Source organism: Oreochromis aureus, linkage group 8, assembly GCF_013358895.1.
Source record: "Oreochromis aureus strain Israel breed Guangdong linkage group 8, ZZ_aureus, whole genome shotgun sequence".
Lineage (NCBI taxonomy): Eukaryota > Metazoa > Chordata > Actinopteri > Cichliformes > Cichlidae > Oreochromis > Oreochromis aureus.
The window spans coordinates 3,633,412-3,658,648 of NC_052949.1; the positions used below are offsets into that span (position 1 = coordinate 3,633,412).

Genomic DNA, 25,237 nt, shown 5'->3' on the forward strand with positions numbered 1-25,237 from the left:
TGATTTTGTCTTCATGGAGTTACTTCCTGTCACTTCCTTTCTCATGTCATCTGTCTTGTTTCCTGATCTGCCCTTGTCTAGTTTTTTTTAACCTTGCTTTGTCTGTTTTTTTCCTTTTTCTCCACTATCTTCTTGTTTTCCTAGTTTTGTACCTTTTGTGAATCAGTTTTTAAAAATAAAGCTCGCTTTTTATTTTGCAGTATCGACTCTCAGAAACGCTCGTGCATGGATGTGAGTTAGTATAAATCAGTTGTATTTTGGATGAACTTTTTTTACTCAGAAGCATTATTTTAAAGCTCTAGTTACTAAAATACTAATATCAGATGCTTTATTATTATAGATAAAGCTATCATAAATAAAGCTAAAGTGATATGCATGTATATGGTTCTGCATGAGTACTCTTACTTTTGCTAAAAGCTAAAACTTTTGCCCTATTTAAATATGGAAAAATCCCACCCACTCCCTCCTCCTCCTCAATCAAAGTATGAGATGGGTGGAAATAAGCAAGAAGCTCCACCTTCAAGCTGACAATATGAAAAAACAACTGAAAAAACAACTCTGCACTTTACTACACGTCGTTTCAGTCAGGCCCCTGGCAGCACAGCCACTGTGGTCTGCTGACCATCATCACCTGACACACTGTTATTTTCTGAGAGGATTAATTGTTATTAGTTATTGCATAACTGTACTAATAGAATAGTGGGAATATTTCTCTAGACATGTTAACAGAATCTCAGCCAGCATAAATCCAACACATCCGCAGGAGGTCGGCTGTAATGGGACAGAAAAAGGGCCTGGACCGGATTGGCTTAAACCAGGGGAAGAACAAAACTTTATCAAATGCGCGTCTGAAAGACCTTCTCCAGTGTTGCCTCAGAGTGTGGGAGGATGAGAGCTGGGCGTATCGGTTCAGTCACTTGCACGTACGTCCTTGTTTTATTCGATATCACAGCTGCAGACATTTCTGGGCAGATAATGATAATAATCCTAACCGAACTCTTTGAGCCTCAGTCTGTTTGACAGTGTTTTTAAAGCAGAAACATTATAAGTGCAAGAGACGTGGCACTGAAAGAAAACTGTAACAATAAGGTTTTAAAGTTTTCACGAATGAGTTTCATAATGCTTTGTGTTTCAGAAGACTTCCAGAGTAACTTTTTGTTCCTCTTTAGTTTCTGCTTAAAATTTTTTCCTCACACTTGATTTTTTTCTCCTTTCTATTTAAAATTACAGCTCTGGCGTTAGATTATTATTATTATTATTGGTGTCAGGGTTAGAATATAAGAAGTATAGAGCAAGTATTACAATACAAACACTTGACTCCCAGTTTCAGTAAACTCCTCAATTTAAACTACAACAACTATTTTTATTTTAGTCAAAATGTAATATTAGTTACATTTTTATTTTTATGTAACTAAAATTAAGCCAAGCTAAGTGAGAAACAACAGTCAACATGCTTCTCACAGTTCGAGTTGAGCTGGTTGGAGCAGTGCACGCGTTGTTCCAGCTGTAACGACTGAAAAATCTCCCAGATGGTTTTTACTGAGAGGGGATGGGAGGAGTGGTAACAGCTGGAATACTGGTCTACAGATATTTCAAGAATTAAATTCTGTAATTAAACATTTAGAAAGCGTCAATAAATCATTTCAGGCTCCAAACCGACAGCAATTTAACCTCATTATGTGGACTCCACAGTGTCTGAGACTGAAGGCTTCTTCGTCTCCTACTCATGAGTTATGGTCTGTGAGGGACAGCGAGGGATGATGGGAGGGCGGAGGACAGAAACAAGTAAACAATTGTCTGTTTTCCTACAGCAAGAAGAAACGAGGAAGGCGGCGTGTTTTCAAACATTCTTTGCTTTTTATTCTCTTCACAGTTTTTCAAAGAATCACAATGAATAATCATAAAAAACAGACTAAAATAAAATAAACTAGTGCATTCAAGAGCTATGGATGTTGAAATGCTGAACAGGAGAGAGCTGGAATGCTTCGTATATGCTGCAGTGAATGTGTGTGTGTGTGTGTGTGTGTGGGTCAATTCAGGTCACAATGGGGAGGAGAGGAAGCACGCAAACACACACACAGACACACATGCAAACACACAAAAGAGAGGCTCATTGGCACTTGTAGGACGGGCATGCGTGAGGAATGCCAACTCACATCGCCGCCCCTGTCGGGTCCGAGCCCAGCTGCCCTCCGCCTGCTCTGCCGACGGCCGCAGTGGCGGCATCAGCTTCGAGGCCTCCACACTGACTCACAGTGAAACTCGGGGAGCGTGTGACACATCAGCCACGCATGTGGGATTTTTGTTTTTTTTATTATCTGTGCTCAGCAGGGAGGGTTAACATTGATTCAGGTTTAATGGTTAACCATGTGGCCAAACTAAACCGACTTTAAACCAGCAGGGTCCCAGCGGATTACGTTTCACACATTGTGGCTTGGACGACTTGGAGGTCAGAAAAAACCTGACATACTGTATTTAGATCGACTAAAAATGGACCTGTTAAGGTCTCACCGTCACACTTAGTAACCGTGTAAATGTTCCTCACAGGAGGAATAAAATACAGTTTTGCCTTGAGAAGGTTTGAGAAAAGCTTCCTTCACAACCTTGACCTTTCTGTGGACATATTACACCACGAAGGTCGTGTACGAGTCCTTAAATAAATAAAGAAGAAAGAATAAATATTTTCTTATCTGGGGTCTAATTTTGAGACTGCGGGGGCTTTTGCAGTCACATCATCCTGTACCTAAATAACAGGCCTTACTTCCATGTTTAGAGTTTCTCTCTACAACACACGGCCGCCTCACCCCTCCCCTACTCAATCTACGAGCCCCCCCAAGGACTTTCTGTAGCCGCGAGAGGATCTTCGACGTATCTTTAGGGTCGAGAAATTAGGTAAAAATAAAACAGAAGAGAGACAGACTCCGATATTACGCATGTTTGAGTCATGGTTTGTCACAACGCAGCCTCTGAAGCTCGGCTCTAAACATACCTCTGGTCACATGATTTGTGCCCCCTTAAATCCACCTAACCACCCTGCTCGGTCCCAGCTCTGCTTTCCTAATCCTATAAACATTTTCTATGCGCATTCCTCCTTTGCTTCACCCAAGATCTACCTCAGTCCCTCTTCTCTCTTTTTTCTCTTCCCTACATTCAAAAGCCACTCTGCAATCATCTGACCACAAGCTCTCCTCCGCTCAGTTTCCTTTAAGTTGCCTACACGTCTCATCGCTCTTTCTAACAACATCCTACACGCTCTCTATCTAACGTCTGAAATCTGTGTTGGTAAATTTCCTCAAACCGCTTCGTTAGGTCTAAAGTTTGGTTGAAGACACATTAAAAACAAACTGCTCAGAGCTGGGCTGCAGTGAGAAGTGGGGGGGAGGTATGGATCCTGTAATTAGCGCTGGCCTTGAGGGGACGCTGGGACAAAAATGCATGACTCAACAGAAAAAAAAAAGGGCAGAAGCTCTGTGTCAGCTCTCATGCTGATGGCTGATCTCAGACCTTGGTTGTGAGCGGCCCTCCAGAAGAAAGAAGAACAACCCCCACTGTGTCCCACTTCACACCAGTGCAGGCCCAGGCTGGTTTGAGAAACATCTGGAACTGTTCGATGAAGCACATCTGTGGGGAACATTTCTGCTCCCCAGACAGGAAGAGGAAAGAGGAGGTTCATTCACCCCCCCAAAAAAAAAGGACAGGAAGTCCACCTGGTCTGTGACATTTAAATGAGGACGTTCAAACACAACATGCTCCTTCGTGAGTGTCGGGGGAACGGGGCGAGGGGGGTGTACGCAGTGCTTTTACCAATTTTTGTATTTTTAAAGTGAGGTAGGGCAAAATTCAGAAAGTTGTTCAACTTTCAAAGGGTCCACAGGTCCCGCCTCGCTGCAGGAAAAACAAACAAACAAAAAAAAAGCAGCATCACAATGGTTGGACCCCGGCGTGTCGGGGGGTGCTAATGAAAAGGTCCACAGAGAGATGAAACTTGGTGGACATCCTGTCAGTCACTTCTCCAGCAGCTGCTTCCTCTGCTGTTCCCACAGGGCCTCCAAGTGATCCGCCCTCTTCAGGGCGGCCTATCAGAGGAGAGAGCATTGTTTAGACACGTCCATCAGTCATTCCTGCTCACTGTGCTTTCATATCATTCACGCCCCGACAGGCAGACCGCACGTCCTACCTCGTGCTGCTTCCGAAGATTGTTGACGGTTTCCTCCTTCTTCAAGATGGCCGACTTCACTCTGGTAACGCACAGACGAGAGGACGTTAATAAAACATTTCTGGGTCATAGGTTTGGATTTGCTCATTTCACTTCCCAACCATGGGAGCTGAAACATGTTAAATTGGTAAAAAATGCTTTTTGTAAATATCCCCCACAGTGGCGGGGGTGTTTAAAGGTTTTCAGATTTCTTTTTAGCCCCCATTTGAAGAGGCTTTCCTTCTCCACGGGCTGTAAATACAGATGTGTTTTTAATGATCTGCCTGTTTAAATAAAGGTTAAACCGTCTCGCTGCACCATCTTGTGGTATGAAGTGGGATTACACAAATGTACAGCCCCAACGATAGTTCAGCTCCTGTTGATATCTCTTCAACACAAACACAAAATTGTGGGTACAAAGTCACAGCAGCTGTTTCTTCACATTCTGCTGATAGAGTTAGTGTTTATATTTATATCCTTGTGGTGACATCTCATTGACATAATGGTTATGGTTATGCTAACCATAACCCAATTGTAACCGTGACACTAAAACCACATTTTTAATGTGAAAAATGCTTCAACTCCGTGGGGAGGGCTGTTGGTCCCCACCAGTATAGCAAATTTCAGATTTTGGTCCCCGCCAAGATAGGAAGAACCAGAACACACACACACACACACACACACACACACACACACACACACACACACACAAACTACAACTACGCATTTAGCTGAAATATCTAAACATAAGAAAAAATGTGTAATTTCAACAGCAGTTTTTCTACATAACAAGAAACATTGCTGTAGTAAATGAAAGAAATCTGAACGACTCTTAAACTCTAAGAATACATGAGTAAATTTACAGAAGCAGCTCTGGTGGCTCAGTGGCCAGACTGTGCTGTACTTATAAAACAGAAAGTTTCCATTAATTCAGTGATCTTGTTTTTTCCTGTGGATACATTGTAACGAGCAGAAGCTTCTATGGCCAACCGTGAAAAGCAGGAGCTTTTCTCCAATTTAATTGTTTATCTCATATTTATTTACTTTGGTGTACTTCACATTTTCCAAAGCCATCCAGTCTTTGCTGGGCTGATTCTGGCCCCTGGGCCTTATGTTTGACACCCCTGGTTTACATGTGTCATGATCTGGTCTGTGTATTTAAATCTCAGTAAGGAAAAGAAAGCAAAGAGCTTGTAATATGTTCCTCAAACCCAAAAAATCATTAAAGCATCAAAGAGTGATCCTGGCTTTTGTATCAGAACCTCACAGTCAGACATCAGGGATATTTTCCTAAAGCTACACTGCCAGGCACTTTGGGAATGTATTTAAGTGGCTCTAATCTGTGTGTCTGATATATGTTGCCACAGTGAAGTTTGTTCATATTAAACACAACCTAAGCTTCAAATAATGAGGCCAGTGTATGTTCACATAACCACAGGCTTTACACAGCGTTTCCTATTCTGTTTAACCCCACCCACACTCTGTTTAAATCTTGTGAGGCACAGGAAATGAGAAGACAGTCTGCTTGGTGGAGGAGCTAAATCAGGTTGGTTCAGATGGAGAATGAACTGAGGTGCTGCACTTTAGCATGTTTGCCTTCCTTATGACATTTCCTGACATTAAGAATAAACTGAAAAGGAACCTTGTATTTGTTATGTTAAATAGGATGCTGATAATTTAGGCAATCGTGTGTGTGCTGCCTTTGTAAGCTAGTCAGCTCCAGTTTCTGACTGAAGCCATCCTGCACCAGTGTTGGATGTCACCAGGGCTGCAGCCAGGTCGAACATCGGGAAAATTGCCACAGTACCTGAATGTTTATTAATCACATTCAGTGTCACTGAGCCGGCCTTTCTGTTCAGGAGGCAGAAACGTTTCAGAGCTACACTGAATGTCGCGTTCACGTTAATCAGGTCACCTTCAGAATCGCTCCAACCCTTCGTCCTTCTCGTGTTTCGCTTCTCTTACAAACTGGCAGACATTCAGTGGAGCTGCTTAAGTTTCCACCTTTTATTAAGTCTGAGCTTCACTTTCAAGCTACGTGCCAACATTCCTCTTTGCACCTTCAACAGGGTGAATCTGTAAGGAGCCAGCAGGCCTCTGACAAGACCTACTGAATGTTTGGACACTGCTGCTGACCTAAATCCACAGACAGACAGCTGGAGATGGTGACTCACTCACAGCTTTGGCTTCAAAATGGTTACACACATAAAACGTGAATTTTTTTAATGTTAATGTCTGAACAGATAATTTAAAAATTACTGGTGGTACCCGTGGTACCTCTCAGCCTCCTCGTCCAGCGGTCCCCAACCTTTTTTGCGCCACAGACCGGTTTAATGTCAGACAATATTTTCACAGACCGGCATTTAAGGTGTCGCAGATAAATACAACAAAATAAAATGATACGACCAAGACAAAAACTGTGGAATTTTGTAAATATAATAATAAACCCAAATTCACTGTGTAATTGTGTAACTTTATTAGCAGCGTCCTCCTGAAATGCGCCAACAACACTGAGAGTAACATCCTCCTCACTGCCCTTTAATGCTCTCTGGTCACTATGGTAACATGTAAATATTTCTTTCAAAATAAGACACACAACTACAACACAGGAAAGACCCAGGGAAACCGAGTTAACAATAAAAACCCTGAAAACCATAAATTTCCACCCGAGCCTCAACTCTCACGGCCTGGTACCAAACGACTCACGGACCGGTACCGGGGGTTGGGGACCGCTGTCCTAGTAGATAAAACTATGGTATCAAACCCTTTGTTGCCTCGTTCTCCATTTATCACATTCACAAGATTTTCAGGAAACCTGACCTCTGACCTTAACCTTGACTTTGAGCTCAATGAGATTCAAACTTGTCTGAGATTTTTATTAGGTGCCCTCAGGAATTAGGTTGGATTTTCCCAGTAAATCCAAAGGATGTAACATTTAGAGCCTCCACGTTTCTTATTAGTTCCCAGTTTCAACAATGGTCCATACTAGTTAAAGGTTGTGTTAGTAAAGAATTAGACCTGATATTTGAAGCTTAATTGTGTTTTTAGGGGTTTAAAACTGAAAAATAATACACCTCGTTTTAAAAATTCACCATTTTATTCAAATCATTTTGTCCCTTCCAGCTTACCGTTGGTGGACTTCTGCCAGTTCTTCCTCTTTCTCCCGTGTGACCCTCTCCACCTCCAGCCGCATCCTCGCTCGGACTTCTGACACCTCCACCTTCAACCTGCGGTTCTCCTCCTCCGTCATCACCAAGCGGTCGGCAAACTCCTGCCTTATTACCTCCGCCAGGCTGCGGCGCTCTTCCGCCAACTTGTCCCTGGCCTGATGAGGGAAGTTGGAGGAATTCTACTGGATCTTTCATATTTTCTATTTCCATGTCTACTTTCCACTTTCTAGTAAATGTATGTTGTTTTGTATGTTTTATGGCAAATAATCTTAAATCACTTGTAAGCTGCAGTTTTAGTTTCTCCCTCTGAATGATGCTCCTTACCTGCGTGATCTCTTCAGTCTCCTGTTCTTTCTGTCTAAGCGCGGCCTGCAGTCTGATCAGCTCTCCCTCCGTCTCCATTTGCTGCTTCCTCAGTTCCTGCTGCTTCTCCACCGCCGTCCTCTCAGAGCGCTCCAGCTCCCTCAGCTCGGCCTCGTACTTTTCCCTCACGCGCTTTAGCCTGTAAAAGGAATGCAAAACACAAATGTGATGTTTAATATAGTTGTTATTAACAAACTAAAAAAATGCTCAATGCTGTACTATTAAAGCACATCCACATTAGAACATGATGTTGACACAGAAGGAATCACAGCTACTAAATGGGCCTAGGACCCAAATTTAGGTAAAAGGGGATATTTGAAAGTTTATCACTGATTTTTCACTAAACGATGACCCTTCATCTTTACATCTTACATCTATGATACAAAGCACAGAGATAAATCTGCCACCAAACAGCAGAAACTGTGGTGAATCTTTACTGGGCAACAACACGATTGGCTGCTATATTTTTTTGTATCGTATTTAACGTCTAATAATGCCCCACTGTCTAAATTTGGCACACACACACACACACACACACCTGTTTTCCGCTGCCCTCTCACACTCCTCTTTGTCCTTGCTGGTCTCCTCCTCCAGCGTCCAGATGGCGAGCTCTATCTCTTTGTCACGTTCTCTTCGCAGTTCTTCTTTTAGCTCGCGCTCACGGGTCAGCAGCCACGCTTCCTGTGGACACACAGAAACACGCATGCTGTTAGTCTACACACATGGAACTGAAATCTAACACTGTCAGTTCAGCCTCATCTGTCATCGCGCCCTTTTTAATTCTTTTTCCACTGTCAGTGTTTCCGCTTTCTCTGAGTAACAGTTTCATGTTTTGCTACAAATCCACAGTTTGATTTGAGCAGAAAGCTGTAAAGTAGAGGTCAGCTGGAAACCTGCCACATGCATGTGTTGTGACATAAAAAGGGAAAAAAACAAGCTCTGCTTTTCTCCTGTTCACATGAGTCACACATGTCAACACTGCTATCTGAAACTGATACACAAACTGGAAAAAGGAAAGGGGAGGGATAATCCCAGGCAAACAAGCAAGAGAAGGTAACCTAGATATCTACATGTCAGTTAGTAAAACACTTCCCACTGACAGAGTATTCAGCAATATGAAGAAAAGAAGGAGCGAGTGAGAGCAGATACAGGACAATGCTGCACAAACCTCTTTCTTCTTGTAGTTTTCTTCCCACGTCTGCTTTTCGATGTCCAGACGCTCCTGTAACGCCTTCATTTCCACCTAAACGCACAAACAACACTCAGTGTGACGGACGCTCGTGATACTGATAGAACGCAGTCTTATTTCAGCTTCTTGACGCGGCTCTGCAGTGCTCACAGTCCTCACCTGATGTCTCCTCTCCTGCTCCTCTCTGGTCTTGTCCAGCTCTTCTTTGAGGGCTCGTCCAGCCAGAGAGCTGTTCTCCTCCAACTGCCGCCGCAGATCCTCCAGCTCGGCGCGCTGCCTGTGACACAAACACAAACCAGAGCTTTGAAGAAGGACAGAAACATCAACACTCATCCCATATGCCAAAAAACTGTTGACTCATTAAGGATGTGTTATATGGGAAAGGATCCTGTAAAGATCCATTAAAATAGCTCGTGCAGATAAACGTGACCTTTGACCTTACCTTGCAGCCAGCTGGGCCAGCCTCTCTTTCTCATCAGCGACCTCCTTGTAGAGACGCCTGCGCTGCTGCTGCAGAGACACCTCCTCCTCCTGAAGCTGCTTCTCATATCTGAGAGACAGACACACAAACACAGACGATGACTAAATCTGCACAAAAGCAGAAAACGATTAAAACAAACAGGCGTCTAATTAAGAAACAGCTGCTAACGCGGACTGGTGTGTGCCATGATGTGAGTAACATGAAAAGCCACAATCTTTATTTTTGTCTCTCATCTGAACCATGTGAACACTCCTAAAAATATTCATGAGCAACATGCAGAGTAAACTTTTATGATGAAATGTCATCTTCGCATCTACTGGACTTGACTTTAAATTTAAAACTAAAACTGCGTAAGTAAATAAAATTCACTCTTCTTTATGTAAGCACACTGATCTGGATGTCTGAGTTTATTTTAATATTTAATTAATGTAAAATGGAAACAAAAGTCTCATTTTTGTACCAAGTGAAACCTCATTGTTCCAAGTTTGCATTTTCCATTATCTTCAGGATTTCCACCAGTGAATTCCAAGCCCTGACTCCCTGCATGACCAAAGCACTGAGGGCTTTCTTGCAGCATTGAGATGTTTTGATTGGTGTGAGCTACAACCATTAGGTTAGCTAATGTATCTCATTAATCTATTTAAAACTATGAAAACAGGAAAGGATTAGTGGAAGTATTAATGCCTTAATGATGCTGTTGCATTAGCAGGGCTTTCCTGCATATAAAAACACTGGTGCCCATGAAAGAGGTTTTGGCCTTTCACCAAAAGGAAATCACGAGGACTGTAGCTAAAGAAGGTTTCACCTTTTTTTAAAAATTGCGGTCAAATTTATCAAAATATAGAACACATGTTAGTCAGCTGATTGTAGCACAAGCACAAGAAGAAAAGGGCATGTTGGATGTTTTTTTCTGCCTCAGATCTCCTCTAATCCAAGGCATGAATGTGATACAAAGTAACAGGTTACACCCAACTCTGAGTGTCACCCCCCGAAAGGTTTACTGTGAGCGGGAAAAACCCAGAGTGCCTGATCTAAAAGTGTATAAAACATTGTGTGTTGGAAATTCACACAGTCTTGAAAACTGATTCCAAGACAGTTTAATGCTGATGTTAGCTGTTTCTATTGGTGCATTTCTTTGAGCACAGAGAGCTTATGGCAGGTAGACAGAGAATACTGTGACACGCCCACCTCTGTTTGGCTAGCTCCCGCTCTCTCTGGCACTGCTCCTCCTTCTCCTTCTCCAGCTGCTGACGGAGCTCCTCGCACTGCCGGACGTAGCGCTGGGCGGCCCGGTCGTCCGCCTGCAACAGCTCCGCCTCGTGGAGCGTCCGCAGCTTCTTCAGCTCCTGTTTGTGTTTAGAGATCAGCTTCTGGATCTCGGGCTCGAGGCCTGAGAGGAGGAGAGGAGGAAGACAAATCGTTCATTCTCTAGATGGACAGGGTCTGCACGATGTTTAAAGCTCACAGGACAAACTTTTAATATTCACTTCTTTAATCAAAATCCTGAACGTGTTATTAAAAGTAGAAGCAAACACAGGAGAGAAATGCCTCTGAAATACAGTTCTATGTCCTCAGGCCTGCCACAAACACCTCATCAGCTCTGGCTGACAACAGCCTGTGACATTTCATGGAAGCGGCGCACAGCAGACAGAGCAGTGGAACAGCACGGTCAGCTTTTGGAAACTGTTTTTAATTTTCCCATAATCTAAGCTACACACAGAATAACTGCTGTATTTGCACTACTTAGTTTATTTACCAGCATTTGTCCACATAAGTAACTGTCAAGCACATAATACAGCTATGACTATGCCAAAGTAAATGAAAGGCCACACCTTGGACCCAGCAGACAGCAGATCATTTTACCACAGGCTGTGTGAAACTACTGGCAAAGAGCAAGACATCTTTATTAGAAAATGTTTTTTTTGTCAACGTTAAGTCCAGTTTCGTGCACTCTGAGGTTCCTTGACATTAAACGATCTACTTAAAAGCAGTATTACCTTTTTAATTAGCCTCCATAAAGCTAACTCTCCGACATGAACTACTGCAGAGCTCACCAATGAAAAAGACTGTGTTATATTACAAATATAGATGCAAGGCATTAAAAGCTAATATTTACCAGTTTATTACACACTCCTCTTTATAAATGAAGAGAATATTTAAATTCCCAAATTCAAATAAAAACCAGAACATGAATTAACTCAAATGTTTTCTACCAGTTTTGAGACTGCTGTGGCCTTCAAGCTCAAAAGAAAGGAGTGGATGCGCTTATATAAGTGGAGCGCCCTCTGTTGGTATCTTGTTAAACAGCATAACAGACTGATTGCATTCATTTGCATTGAGATTATTTATCAAAGTGCTGCTTTCATTACACTGTTTTCTTATGTTTTTGCTGTCATATTGTGCACTTGTGTGATATAACAGGTGCTAAGCAGGAGATCAGGGTCGTGAAAGTCTGAGTTTTAATCAGCAAGGAAAAAAAGCTGAAGGTCTGTTAAGACTAAACCTAAACAGTGCTTCTTGTCTCCCTCCCGTCAGCCTCAACCAGTCAGTTGAAAAGGGAGTTTTTCCTTCCTGTTCCTTCCTACCAAGTGCTTGGTCATGTAAGGGTCATCTGATGGTTGTGGTTTCTCTGTATTATTGTTGGGTCTTTACCTTAAATATTAAGAGCTTTGAGGCGACTGTTGTTGTGATTTGGTGCTGTATAAATAAAACTGACTAAATGAAAATATATTTCATGACACCGTCTGACACCTTTGTCAGAAAACCGTGTTTCAGATCTCATATGAAATCTGAATGAGTAAAAGGCGATGTGTCTCTCGAATCTGAGAGCGTGGAATCAGAAATATTTATTTTCTTGAAATATGACTTATCCTAGCAGCCTTATAAAGTGAACAAAAGTCTTGTTGATAAAGAGGAAAAGTTTTCCTGGAGCAGGGTGGCATTCTTCCTGTTTCCTCGTGTGTTTAAGCAGCGTTTTGGTAAAGTCGCTGTAATCTCAGATTTCCAGGCTCTGTCTGCGCTACCTTTGACTGTGATCTCTTTAATCTTCTTGGTTTTCTCATCGATCCATTTCTCCCGTCGGATCTTCTCCGTGGCACTCATCAGGTCTTTTAACTTCTTGATCTCCTGTTGAGCGAGGGAGTTGGGAAGGGGAGAGGGGAAAATTATGGTCTCAAAGTTAAGCGCCACCAAAATGATGAAGCTCTTTAACACACAAGCAGCACAGTATCTGTCCTCCTAAACAAAGTAGGGTGCTTTTAGGTGACTTTGACACTGGGACAGTGATGGTGAAAGGTAGGTAATAAGAGGGAAAAGTAGGGTTAAAATCTTTGGCAAAGAAAAACTTAAATAACATAAAGAAGTGTAAGCTTTTTCATCTGAATGTAGAGATAAATGAAAGAGACTCACATGCAAACAGACTGGCCAAGAGAAACAGTGTGTGGAAAAATGAAATGACAAATGATGGAAGAATGAAGGAAATGACTGTTCCAAAGATGACTACGTTAGAAGAGGGGAAAAAAGTTACCTCGCACAAGGGACCGAGAATTTGCCACACCTAAAAGCGGGAAACAAAACATGTGTACAGACAAGAAAGAAAGACAGTGAAGAAGAAGGAGGGGAAATAGAGAGAAAAGAGAAAATTAAACAAAAGCAGCACTGCAAGAAAGCACGACGTAGTCACGTAGGAGGCAAAGCAGAGGCAGGAGATATCGGCAGAAGCGCTCGGGACTTCTCTTACCATTTCATGCTGCTCCTGCATCTGTGCAATCTTCTTGGTGTACTTCTGGTCCACCTGCTTCAGTTCTCCCACCACTCCTTCACAGCGCTCGCTCAGAGCCTTTTTATCATTGATGAGCTGAAGAAACATCAAACATTTTTCAGATGTGATGTTTGAAAAACCACTGAAACACTCACCAGGAAAACATCGAAGACTGTCGAGACAAGCCCATCTTGTTTACCAACTCTTTGCATGTGTGCTGTATTGCTTCATCATTGTCTGGGCCATCATCGACCTTTATTGGCCTGATTATACAAACAAGGTTTGAAAATATTCGAGTAGAAGCCAATAAAATGGCACAGATATGGAAACAATTTATTTTATAGCTGCAAATATGAAGACCAACCACATACATTAATAACAAAGATGAAACGAGTGCATACCTGATCGATGAAGGTGAGGTGTCTCTGGATGGTGGATTCATATTGTTCCTTCTGGAGCTGGAAGTTCCTGCTCAGCTCCCTCTCCGTCTCCTTCACGTGTCTTATTGTCAGCTCCCTCTGCTGGGCCTGACAGACATGACACGAGCTGTAAGCACGACCATCTAAAGCAGGTAAAAACAGCGACAAGTGTTAATCTCTCCTACCAGAGCGGTCTGCAGCATGTTGACGGTGCGTTTCTTTTCCTCCAGCTCCAGTTTGATCCTCATCATGGAGCCGGTGAGTTCGGCAGCAGTGGCCGACGCCTGCTCGACACCGGCCAGCTCCTCCTCAGACAAAACAGCCTGAAAGCACAGCAAAGCCAATATGTCACCTTTCAGTTTTAGATAACACAACAAGGGGACAGACTCACAGAACATCTGTCCACAAATTTAAAGGGCTGGCTTAACTAGATGATCCTCAGCAATTATGGGGAAAAAACCCGCACACAGTCACAGTGCAGTGAAATGTTTATTCTCAGCCCACAGAGATTTATGGTTATTTTTTAACCAGTATACCTAACTGCGTTTCCTTTACTTAAACATAATACATGTTTTGTTCATGACTTCTGTTAAATATTCTAAATCAAACCTTTTAAGAACCCAAACTGGTCAGAAAAGTTCAAATCTGTGTCAGTTTGCTAAATGAAGTATATTGTGGCGCTTTAGCCAATAAACTCTGACCTCTCGGTGTGATCCTGAGGTGACAGAGCGAGGCCTCTCCTGCTCTGACTTCTCCATCTCATCCAGGAAGCTCATGATACTCTGCAGCTTGGCCTCAGAGAGCAGGGCGCCCCCATCTGGCAGCGCAGGGTGGTGGCTCAGCTGGCCGTGACGCTCCAGGTTATCAGTGGTCAAAGAGTTGGAGTCCCCGTCCTTTAATTACAGCCACAGTGTCATTGTTAGTTCACAAAATTTCTTACAAGAAGAGCCATAAAGATTAGTGCTACATAACGAGTAAATGAGCACTGACCTCATCGATCCAGGCGTATTTCTCTTTGCGGTAGCACTTCGGCTCTGACAGCCTCTCTGGCTCCTCCTCTAACAGCTTCAGGGTGTCCAGCAGCTCGTTGAGGGTGGTTTTAGACTGAGCCCTGCTGGACGAGGCTCCCTGCCTCTGGTCCTCCACGCTCACCGACCTCTGCAGGATCTCCTGGAGCACAAAGAGAGCGAATGTGTTTAAAAATGATCAGATGCAAGAATTAGCAACAGGAAATGCATGGTAAAACAAGAAATATTGGAAATTTTCATTTTTACCTGGGAACACTGAGAACCTCTGCGATTGGACAGAGCTGGGGAAACGGCTCTGAAGCTGAGCTCGCCCAAGTCAGCCACAACATTTAAATTAGAGTCTGTGGAAACAAAGACACTATTTATGTTAACTGCAACGTAGTTCGATTTTGTTTTAGTCTTTAATAACGTGTTTTTGGACCGAGACACACAGACCTGTGTTCTTCGTTTTAACATCTGTGGGTGACATCGGGTAGTTGTTGTTGCTCGGTGAGGCTGGACTTTTGTTGGTCAGGGAAATCTTGGGCGGTTTTTTACGTCCTCCCACACCAGCCTGCCTCGAGTTTTCCAACTCCACCTCCAGAGCGTGCTGCGTCTCTGCGCCCTGCTGCACTTTTATGTGCTGCAGTCCCTGCGTCACACCAACAGAGGGAGACGAAGGAGAACTTTTAAAGAGAGGGAGACTTTTATATCACGACTATACAAATAGTATTTTCATTTAAAACATCACTTAAACGCTCAAGTAGGGATTACCACAAAGCACGTACATCAGGCGTGTTTGTTTTGGTAGCAGTGGGGCGGATCAGGCGAGCTTTCTCCTTACGGATCGGCTTCCTCTCACTCGTCTGATGCTGCTCCTGGGAATTGTCTTCCTCTGCTCTGTCCTCCTGCAAAACCAAAAATATTTATTTAACATATCAATACAAAGAAGACATAAAGAATCGATAACCTGGAGAGCTAAGCAGGTACCTGGGAGCACTGAGAGCCTCTGTGATTGGACAAAGCTGGGGAAATGGCTCTGAAGGTCAGATCACCCAAGTCAGCCACAACATTCAGATTAGAGTCTGTGGAAACAAACAATAAATTAGTAAACATATTACTGCTACATTATTCATGCTTATTCATAACACTCTCCTGGCAATCAGACAAGACTGTAGGTAGCTGTAATATTTGTATTATAGTATAGTGAATAACGACAACCAGGGCTCTTCTACGCTGTATGTTTTTATAGACTACATGGGATTTTCTACTGAATATAAATTACTTCCTATAATATTTGTTAATGAAAAATAAAAAGGAAATCTACACAATGAGACATTGTGTCCTAAAATGAGCTGCAAACACATTAACAGTAATTATGGGGGATTCAGCAGGTGGAGGAGGCCATCTACTAATTGGAAAGATGGCGGTTCAACCCCTGCTGCTCGAGTCTGCGTGACAATCTTTAGGCAAGATACTGAACCGTGCTCATCAGAGTGTGAATGTTTGATAGAAAGCACTCAGATGTAGGAAAAAGGGCTTTTATGAACGTGTGTATGAATGAGACACGTTAGTAGAAAAGCACTATAAAGAAACATTCCACTGTAAAGTGAAATAATGTGGACCTGTGTTCTTCGTCTTAACATCTGTGGGCGACATCGGGCTGTTGTTGCTTGGCGAGGCTGGACTTTTGTTGGTCGGGGAAATCTTGGGCGGTTTCTTTCGGCCTACCACAGCGGTCTGCCTCAGGTTTTCAGGCTCCGCCTCTGCTGCGTGCTGTGTGTCTGCTGCAGCCTTGTGAGCTCTTTTCTGCTGCAGCTCCTGTAACAGACCAGCAGGGGGAGATTAACGTAATGCTGATGATAAAACTGTGCAGCACTCAGACACAAAGTGACAATCAATGTCTTTACAAAGTAGACTTGGATCCACAAAGCCTCCTTTCATATATAGACATGGTCCTCTTAGTTTTACACAGTTGCATAACACCCAACAGCAAACAGCAGGCCGGAAAAAATGAAGTTAGTGCCAAAAACTGCAGTTCCAATAATTGAGGCTGGCTATAAAAACAACTCAGTCCACAGACTCCAATTTTAAAATGTCCAACTTTACAGGAAAAGCACTAAGTTGAGTCCTAAACCAAGGGGTGACCTCACAGTGGCAACATCCATCTTTGATATACAGTCTGTGGTTGCTATTGTAGTTTTCAAATGAAAATCTTTACTACGAAGATCCAATAAAACATGTTTCACAATTGCATTATAAACTATAACATCCAAGATTAAAGCTATCTGAGGCTGTTCTGCTTCAGCTTAATAACTTTATGGAACCACAGCAATAAAAACTGCTGTGTAATCAGAGGTGAGCACCTGGATGGCAGCGAGGCGGGCAAGACGAGCTTTCTCCTCACGAATCCGTTTCCTGTCTTCGTCCTTCTTCTGCTGCTGCTCCAGGCGCCTCTCCTCCTCTGTTCTCTCCTCCCACTCCTTCGACGGGAGAGACCCAGATTGTTTCAGCGCAGCCGCAAAACAAGGAGAAAGACAAACCCAGTTAATATTACGCCGAATAAAAGGGGAGCTTTGAGACAGCCTGCAGGGGCACATAGATACCTTTCTTTTACTGGCAAGGACGCGTTTGAGCACCGCCTGGTTAGCGTGTTGCCTCTTGGCATGGCGTCTGTACCAGCGCTGAATAGTGACCGCCGCATGATTCACCTGCTGGATAAACCTGCAGATACACAAGAGAAGTGCTTGTGGTTTTTTGGACAAACTTCAGTTTTACCATTACTTTCAGGTCACCCAGACTAAAAACAACAGAGCAGCTAACACGCACACAGTGGAAACACTGTCCTGTGGGTCTGACCTTTCAGCCTCCTCCTCTGTCACCTCCCTCCTCCGCAGCAGGACAGGGCTGCCGCGCTGAGCTGACACTGGGGATTTGTTGTTGGAGGCGGGGGAGGTGGTGGAGAAGTTTTTCTGGGACTTAGTGAGGGAGCCGCTCTCCAGCGACACCTCGTCGTTCGCCGTGGCCTTCAGGATGTTACTGAAAGAAAAAGGGAAAATAAAAAATGTAAAAACTGCCCTGCAATTTAATCGAGATGCATAACGGACTGTAAATGTGAAGACAATCGACGACTTGTCACTGAAGCTGTGTGAGGGAGCAGCTCTTTGATTTCGGGACATACTTGAAGGAAGGCTTCTGGTTGGAGCTCTTAGGTGTGAGCGGCTTCTCCGAGTAGTTGTTGTGTAAGATGGTGGTGACGGAGTTACCCACAGCTCCCTTGTTGCTCCTGCGCAAAAATAACAAAACCAAAACAGGACAATCAGACTCTCATCAGTTCATCTTTCCTCACTTCATCCTCCCGCAGGCATTAAAATAACTAAGACGTATTCTTATCCCATTACAATCTCAGCCCACGCAGTATTTTTTTCCTGCCATATTTCATGGAAGAAATATTCTGTGTGGGTGGAATTTTCTGAGGAAAATATCAGCTGCTGTGATCAACAGGTATGAAATACAAGAAGCGGCTAAACATTGAGAATTCAGCAATGCAAGGAGACACCTGGACTATTGTGTGTGTGTGTGTGTGTGTGTGTGTGTGTGTGTGTGTGTGTGTGTGGGAGACGAGGCCCACCTGTTGTTCGCAGTGAAGCTGGCAGCCAGAGCGATGCCAGGCTCTCGTTTCTTCAGGCTGGTGGGAGAGTCCATGCTGCCGGTGCTGCGGGAGCTGGAGTGCAGGGGGAAAGCTCTCGGCTGGTCGTCCTTAACGGTGGAAAACAAACAGTCGTTACACCCTGAAATACTGCAAAACACGACAATCTAGAAAGTGTGTATTACTGGAAAGACACAAAGACTTCGTTAAACATTGTTACTGGTTACTTCAGCTGCTAAATAACTGAAATGTATCTGCTTGTAAAGCCATACTGTTTCAACCATTTTTCCAGATTCAAGTGTCTCCAGACTTTGTTCTTGTCTTTTTAGTGTGTCGCAGTGCTTCGTCTCATTCATCAGCTTTTTATCAGCACTCTTTGTGTGCAGCACGTCTTCAGCATTCAAACATTTCCAGACGAGAAATGTTTGAATGCTTCAGAGAAGAATCCCTGTCGGGTCGTTGTGGAGTTACTGTACGTTGTAGTTTTTATGAATACATCAGTTGGAACATTTGACAAACTTGACAAAATAAAAACTTTTGCTGAAGAGAAACCCGCAGCGAGCTGCAGTAAATAATTCCTCTATGAAAGGTGTAAATATGATGACAGAGTGGGAGTGAGATCGTAGGTAAATACCAGGATGTTCCATGTGGTTCTGTCTGGCGAGGTCTTGCTCAGGCTCGCCAACTTCTTGCGTCCATCGGAGCCGCTGTCAAACAGGGCCAAGTAGTCCTCCCTCTGGTCCTCACTGAGGAAAACAAACCAGACAGGAGTTAGACCATAAACGCAGACAGATGATATCAGAAAGAACATCTGCATGGAAGGATACCACTGAGAACAGAGTGTTATGAAGTAGCGCTCACATTACTTCGCATTACTGCTACTGTTACCACGATTTTCTTTTTTTTCTGTTTTGACAAAATAAAAAACATAATGAGTCCTAATCGAGTGTTAGTACCCACATTTTTCACATTATTATGTCAAAGTTTGACAATGTGCATCTGTCTACTTCACATTTTAAAGCAGGCTAAGTACAGCTCCAAAACACCTGACAGTCAGCAGCTCTAAACAGGTGTTACTCTGAGGGACATTCACAAGCTTGATGCTGGTCATGTGGTGGAGAAGGTGCTGCCAATATCAGCTCAGCGTCTGGACTTCTTTAAGTTTCCTTGAAGACGTTTCACCTCTCCTTTGAGAAGCTTCTTTTCAAGGAAACTTAAAGAAGTCCAGACGCTTTTCTTCCCAAGCTCCTTAGACTACGATGACCTGGATGACTGAGAACCTTCACAGACATAAACAGAAGCAGATGTACAGAGGTCTACTCACCGTATGGATACTTAACCATCATGTGCAAGCTAATTCAAAAGTTTTATGTACATATTTATTTCTCGCTGTAAGGCCAGGACTCTCAAACTACCTCACTGTGGCGGTCCATGTTTTGTGCAGCAGAAAAAAAAATTAATGTAGCTACGGGAGTGCCATAATGTGCAAATTAGAGCAAAATCAGTTAAATCTGACATGAATGTAGACTCGTAGACACATCTTCCCAGAATAATGATGTGAGGCTATTAATACCTGGTTAAGAATGCTAGTCGGTTGAGAGCTGTAATGTTTAAAGAGTGATCAAGAATTGTGAACTGAACTGCGGTTCTGGTTCTACTACCTGCAGCTTTACTTGATTTAGCTTTTTTTGCTATTTCAAAAAGACTCAAATGTTACCCGTAAGCCAAAAAATTCTTGAAAACATCATTAAATGTGGTTGAAAGCACTATCTGGGTGCAGCACGGGGGCTTAGCAGTGACACAAAGCAGAAACTTGAGCTGTGGCTTTTAGTGGGAGCTTCTGTGATAAATGTTGTAATGACAGCTGCAGAAACGCGTCTCATCCTTACTCTTGTAGCCCCAAGCGCTGGAATTCAATATGCAGCAGCTGACCGTCTGCTGGGGGGAGTATGGACCGGGTTATGGATCCCATGTAAACGCATGCATATGTTGATCCCACAGCTCATCGTGCAGCCTTCAAATAGCTTTACGCACCAAGCTGTCCGTCGTGAGGCACAGATGTAGGGTGACCTCCTGTCTGGCCCGGCCTCTGCTGGTGTTTCCGTCTGTGTAACTGCATAAATGAGCGTGTGTGTCTGTGAGGGAGGGGGCTGAAGCCAGCTGGCCCAATGAAAAGAAATCTGACAACACTATTCAGGCTGCGCATTCCTTTACTTTTTGCTTTAGGAGGAGGAAGCAGGAGAGAGGGAGAGGGCTGGTGAGTGACCCAATGACAGCCTGAAAAGGACTGTGGAGACTTTTGGAGGGTGAGGGGAGTGCTTAGTATGTCTTTACATTTAAAGCCCCTCAGCTTTGCATCCTCAGAGGCAGGAAGGGAAGGGCGGCAGCTGCCACACAATGCAACCACAGCATGCACACACACTTCTTCTCCTTTCACTGTGTCCTGGTGGAAGGGGGTAACCTGACCCCAGAGGTCCCAGCCCTCCCCCTCTAATGAGGGACAAAGCGAGTCTCTGCACCCTGCAACCCCCAGCAACAGCCACCCGGCACCCCTCCGCTCTTTATCATGCAAGAGCCGGCGCGCCAAAATTCCCATTGTCCGAGCTGCTGGAGCTTCAGGGCTGCCAGCTGTTGCTCGTTGAAGAGAGGCACTTTGGTTTAAAGAGCAAAGGCGAAAGAGACACACACACAGCTTCAAGCCTGCACATTATCTAAGATGTACGCATTCTTTTTGACTACAAACACAACCTTCATATTTCAGATCTTGTGCGTTAGTGGAATGATGCTTGATGATCTAACAGAGCCTAAAAGCAGGTTTTCCCAGGCTGATTAGCAGAGTATGTGTCTCAGTACAAAGTGTTCTGTATAAACTGCAGATTGTCAATGTCAGAGATAAGGAAAAAGAAATTCAGGGCTGCAAATGTCGAACAGTCACAGTGTGCTATTACCGACAGAGGTTTGTAATAAGGAGCAGGAGCTTATCCAGGTAACTCAAGGTTTAACGCAAATCATCAAGCATCAAATCATAATCAGTTCTCCAGAAAACAGCATCAGACGTTGTTTTCTTTCTCTGCATTCTTTGGTGAAGCTTTGCTTTTTTTCTACTGCTATAAACAATTTTATTTTCTCAGTGCTTCAATATAGAAAACCAGATAAGTAAAGGTAACTAAAGTATTTGTCAATCATTTATCAAATCTGTATGTAGGCTACGTCTCTATTTGAGAGATTTTTGTATTTATTCTTCAGACTGCAGACTGTTCAACATCCCTGTCACTGCAGATGAAAGAATACAAACTAAAACTGTGTCACGCACATCTAAACATTAATTTAAGAGAGTAAACAACTGTTTTGATCTTAATGACGGAGCTGTGATACCGATAAGCGTGTTAATTTACAAATTCAGCTTTTCTTCCCGGCTTTAAATAGACTGAATTTTATTAGGATAGCAGCTCTTTGTGTAAAGCCCACACACATTCAAGCAGCACTTACTATACTTTCCCTCTTGCACACACTCGCATTCTGCTGCTTTGCCCGCAGCAGCTGTGTTACTGTCAGTGTGTATTGTGTTTTTAACCTCCACATATTTTTCCAATAGTTCATCTTCCTTTGTTAAAATCAGTCGCTCTGCCGCCAGTAAGATGCTGCCAACATCGTCCCTTTGATGTGAACACGCTCACAGATAGATTGATAAAAGCTGCGTTGATTTATGACATTAATAATCATATTCATGTGACTGCTTAGCCTGATTGCTGATGTCAGCAGAAGTGCAGCCGGATAAGTAAAAGACATCTTGAAAATGTTGAACTTGCTTCATTGTACAGGGCCCAGATGTTTATGAGATTCTATGTTTGTACCTTAAACTGATGTTGGCCTGCTGGTTGACCTGCGTGGTGCTGTTGGACCGCCTCAAGTTCTTGATGGATCGCGAGCTGCCAAAGCTGGTGTCGCTCTGCAGAATAAAGAGCATTCCAGACATTATGTGAAGAATTCAGAAACAAGCATTCCTACATTCTGATTTAATTATCTGTGACTCACTAAAGTGTTGCGTTTGCCTCTGCTGTCACCCGCCACAGAGACAGACACAGAGCGAGAGAAGTATTTCCCCGGCGACGCACTGCTGGGCCTTTTGGACATAGACAGCTGGGAGCCTGACAAGCTGAGATCCAGGGCGTCTCCTGAGACACCTGACGGGATGGACGAAGGGCTGCGTGTTGTATGCATCCTTTAAAAACCTGGAACAGAGTTGAATCGACACGGTTGAATCGACACATGCCATTTCCCTGAGGATTCAATGTGTGAAACCACAACAATAGAGGAAGTACCAGCCATTTTTTCCTCTGGCCGCTTTGTTTCCCGTGGTAACCAACAACAACACCACGCAGAGATGTGCAAACTAACAAATGATCCTGACGAACGGCTGCATAGATTTGAGCAGATTAAATGCAGAAAAATAGACTAATATTGTTCAATAATATTGAACAAGCACTTAGATATATCAAGCTCTTAATCAAGGGTGGGCAAAGTTTTTCCCAGAGAGCCATTAATTAGTTGAGTTTACATCATTACAGTAAAAAAAGCGGAATGATTTAGAGGTGCATTTAACTCAAGGATAAAAGGCAAAAAACAGTTTGCACAGTTAATATTTGGTAAGACTGCCTTTATTGTTCAGCACAGCCTGAACTCTCTTCCAAGTATCTTCAGTAGTTCTCCAGGTTTCTTAAAGGACATTCAAAGCTCTTCTGTGGATGTTCACTGCTTTTTCTTTCTCTGTCAAAATGATCTGACACTGCTTCAGAAATGCTGATGTCCAGGCTCTGTGGAGACTGATCCATGATACTGCTGTTGTGTGTTTTTCTTTCCATATGCTTTTACTGCAAAATGAAGCCACTGCCAATCAGGCTTTTTCCAGAAGCTACTGGATAATTCCATCAATTTTGACAGTCCACTGGCTGAAATGCACTCCCAAAGAAAACGTTTGAAAGACCTTCAGAAAGCCTGGAGAACTACTGTTCAAGACTACTTTAAAAATGGCAAGAAATTCGGAGTCATTGGAAGCAACATATAAAGAAATGAGTGGGGTGGAGTTTATCACAACGTTCTTCTCTTTCAGTAACCGTATCTACCTGCTTCGTGGATGAATAAATCAGCAGTTAAAAAAAAAAAAAAAAGAATCCAACATAAAATGACTTTACTTAAGTCATTTTATGTTGGATATCTGCTCCCCACCTGCACTGTTTGAGAACCACTGGACTAAAGGAAGGTCAAAATACCTAAACACCTGCTAGAACAAAGTCGCTCAGTTATCTTAATTTTTATGGAAAATATTCCCAAACTTTGGAATCTGCAAATCTTCTGTGATGCTTCCAAATCTTTAATTACACCTCCAATCAACCTGTGCTTCCTGCCACAGGTGGTCACCTGAGACTCTTCACCTGACGTCAGCTGCAATGCCCCCCAACAAATGAAGAATAACACCTGTCACGTTAGTTTTAAATGCCTCCAATTAAAACGTCGTGCTATAAATAACGCGATATTATCGGTACCGTGAATTATTTTTGGACCTTTTATTTATTTCGACTGGTTCGGCCCACTTAGCACCAAAGAGGGTCATATGTGGCCCATAAACCTGACAGATCTCGCTGCATCTTTATCACGAAATCTGGGAGCTTAAACCGTAAATAAAGCATATTTGAGGCATGAAGCTACCGTGAAAGTTTACCTTTCCGAGCAGCTCTCCTACAACATGCTCGCTCCCGACACTCCGGCAGGTGTATCTCTGTTAACTACATTAGCAAAACGTCCATTCTCAGCCACAGGAGTCTGTATTAGGCGTTACAAACGAGAAACTGAAGCAAAACAAACCCCCAGCACGCTAACATTAGTTACACTAAGCTAACGCAGTTATTACAGCTGCGTAAGCTTGGTCTCCCTGTTGGCTAAACCTGTGAAAATCGCAGTTTGTCTGTTGTACCCTTTAAAAGCATTAAAACACAATAATCTATCAATTCACTGCTTCTGATTTGCAAATCAAATCTGTAATGCAGCTCTGATGTAGCTCAGCTGGTGAGAAATAAATTCGCTTGTTATTTAACTGAAGTCTGGTGAGAGCTAACTGTTCACTCCTTCAATGTTGTCCCGTCAACCTGCAAAAAACGCCCGTCGTAAAAGCAATAACATCAGCGTCAAGTACTTACTTTAAAAGCTGGATGGCACCATAGCTGGAGAGCCTGAGGACGCCTCACGGATAGTTAATCCCCAACACAACCCTCTGATAACCAGTGAAAGTAGTCCGTTGACTCACAGCGCAAATATAACGCTTTAACATCATCGCTGTGGCAACACTGACAATCGCCTCCCCTCGACGTCTCTGATTGGCAGAAACCAAAATAAAGCTTCCTCATTCTTGCACCTGATTGGTAGTTCAGAGGCGTCTGTATGCTGCGCATATTTGAGGGGGCTTGGAGGGGGCGCGTCTCAAACCACGGTTTGGTTGACATTGCAAAAAAGGAGACGTGAAGGAAAGAACGAGATTTTCTCTAAGTTATTGTAAAATAATCCGCACATAGCGCTGTTATATGCTTTGAGAGTGAGCTGACCCAACTTAATCTAGCATTACATAAAGTTTTCCTTTAATACGGCTCAAGAATAAAGGCTTCATTCTTTATAGTCATTACATGCTACTAACTTTGTTTCTATTGCTGACCGGAAAGGCAAGAGACCTGGCATAAAGTCTTCAACAACTAATAAGCATTTATTAAATGTTAACTATAAATTTACCTTCTAGGTACTTGTGGTTATAATGGCTAATATAACAGGTTACCCTCAGCATTCTGGTTTACATAATAAGAGCATGAGAAGATAAGAAAATCAAAGCCAGAAATTCAAGTTAAGCTAAAATGTGGCTATAATTTGTATATAAAATTCAATAGCGGTACAGTTAGTGCAAGAATGTGCAGTGTTCACACAAAGAGTATTTATCACTTCATACTAAAAGACTCAGACCA

At 43.1% G+C, this 25,237-nt stretch overlaps 1 protein-coding gene across 3 annotated transcripts; it reads right to left on the reverse strand.

Annotated features, from left to right (window-relative positions):
- Positions 1-3,948: 3,948 nt before the first annotated feature.
- cep131 (centrosomal protein 131) lies at positions 3,949-24,581 on the reverse strand. 3 transcript variants are annotated; one of them, XM_031743818.2, is made up of 30 exons: positions 24,428-24,581; positions 22,269-22,465; positions 22,088-22,182; positions 18,868-18,979; positions 18,216-18,343; positions 17,766-17,870; positions 17,444-17,623; positions 17,191-17,308; positions 16,951-17,067; positions 16,210-16,405; positions 15,575-15,669; positions 15,373-15,492; positions 15,041-15,236; positions 14,852-14,946; positions 14,568-14,747; positions 14,279-14,470; positions 13,763-13,900; positions 13,560-13,685; positions 13,138-13,254; positions 12,925-12,954; positions 12,422-12,524; positions 10,587-10,788; positions 9,360-9,467; positions 9,077-9,194; positions 8,897-8,971; positions 8,267-8,409; positions 7,690-7,867; positions 7,324-7,520; positions 4,178-4,238; positions 3,949-4,076 (listed from the first exon to the last, which is right to left on the reverse strand). In XM_031743818.2, exons 2-30 carry the CDS (start codon positions 22,452-22,454, stop codon positions 4,005-4,007), a joined length of 3,783 nt encoding a protein of 1,260 aa, XP_031599678.1. In that variant the 5' UTR covers positions 22,455-22,465; positions 24,428-24,581; the 3' UTR covers positions 3,949-4,004. The 3 variants fall into 3 exon arrangements, with proteins under 3 accessions (XP_031599678.1, XP_039472305.1, XP_031599679.1); XM_039616371.1 differs by lacking the exon at positions 24,428-24,581 and adding an exon at positions 23,460-23,607; XM_031743819.2 differs by lacking the exon at positions 12,925-12,954.
- Between the last annotated feature and the right edge of the window lie 656 nt (positions 24,582-25,237).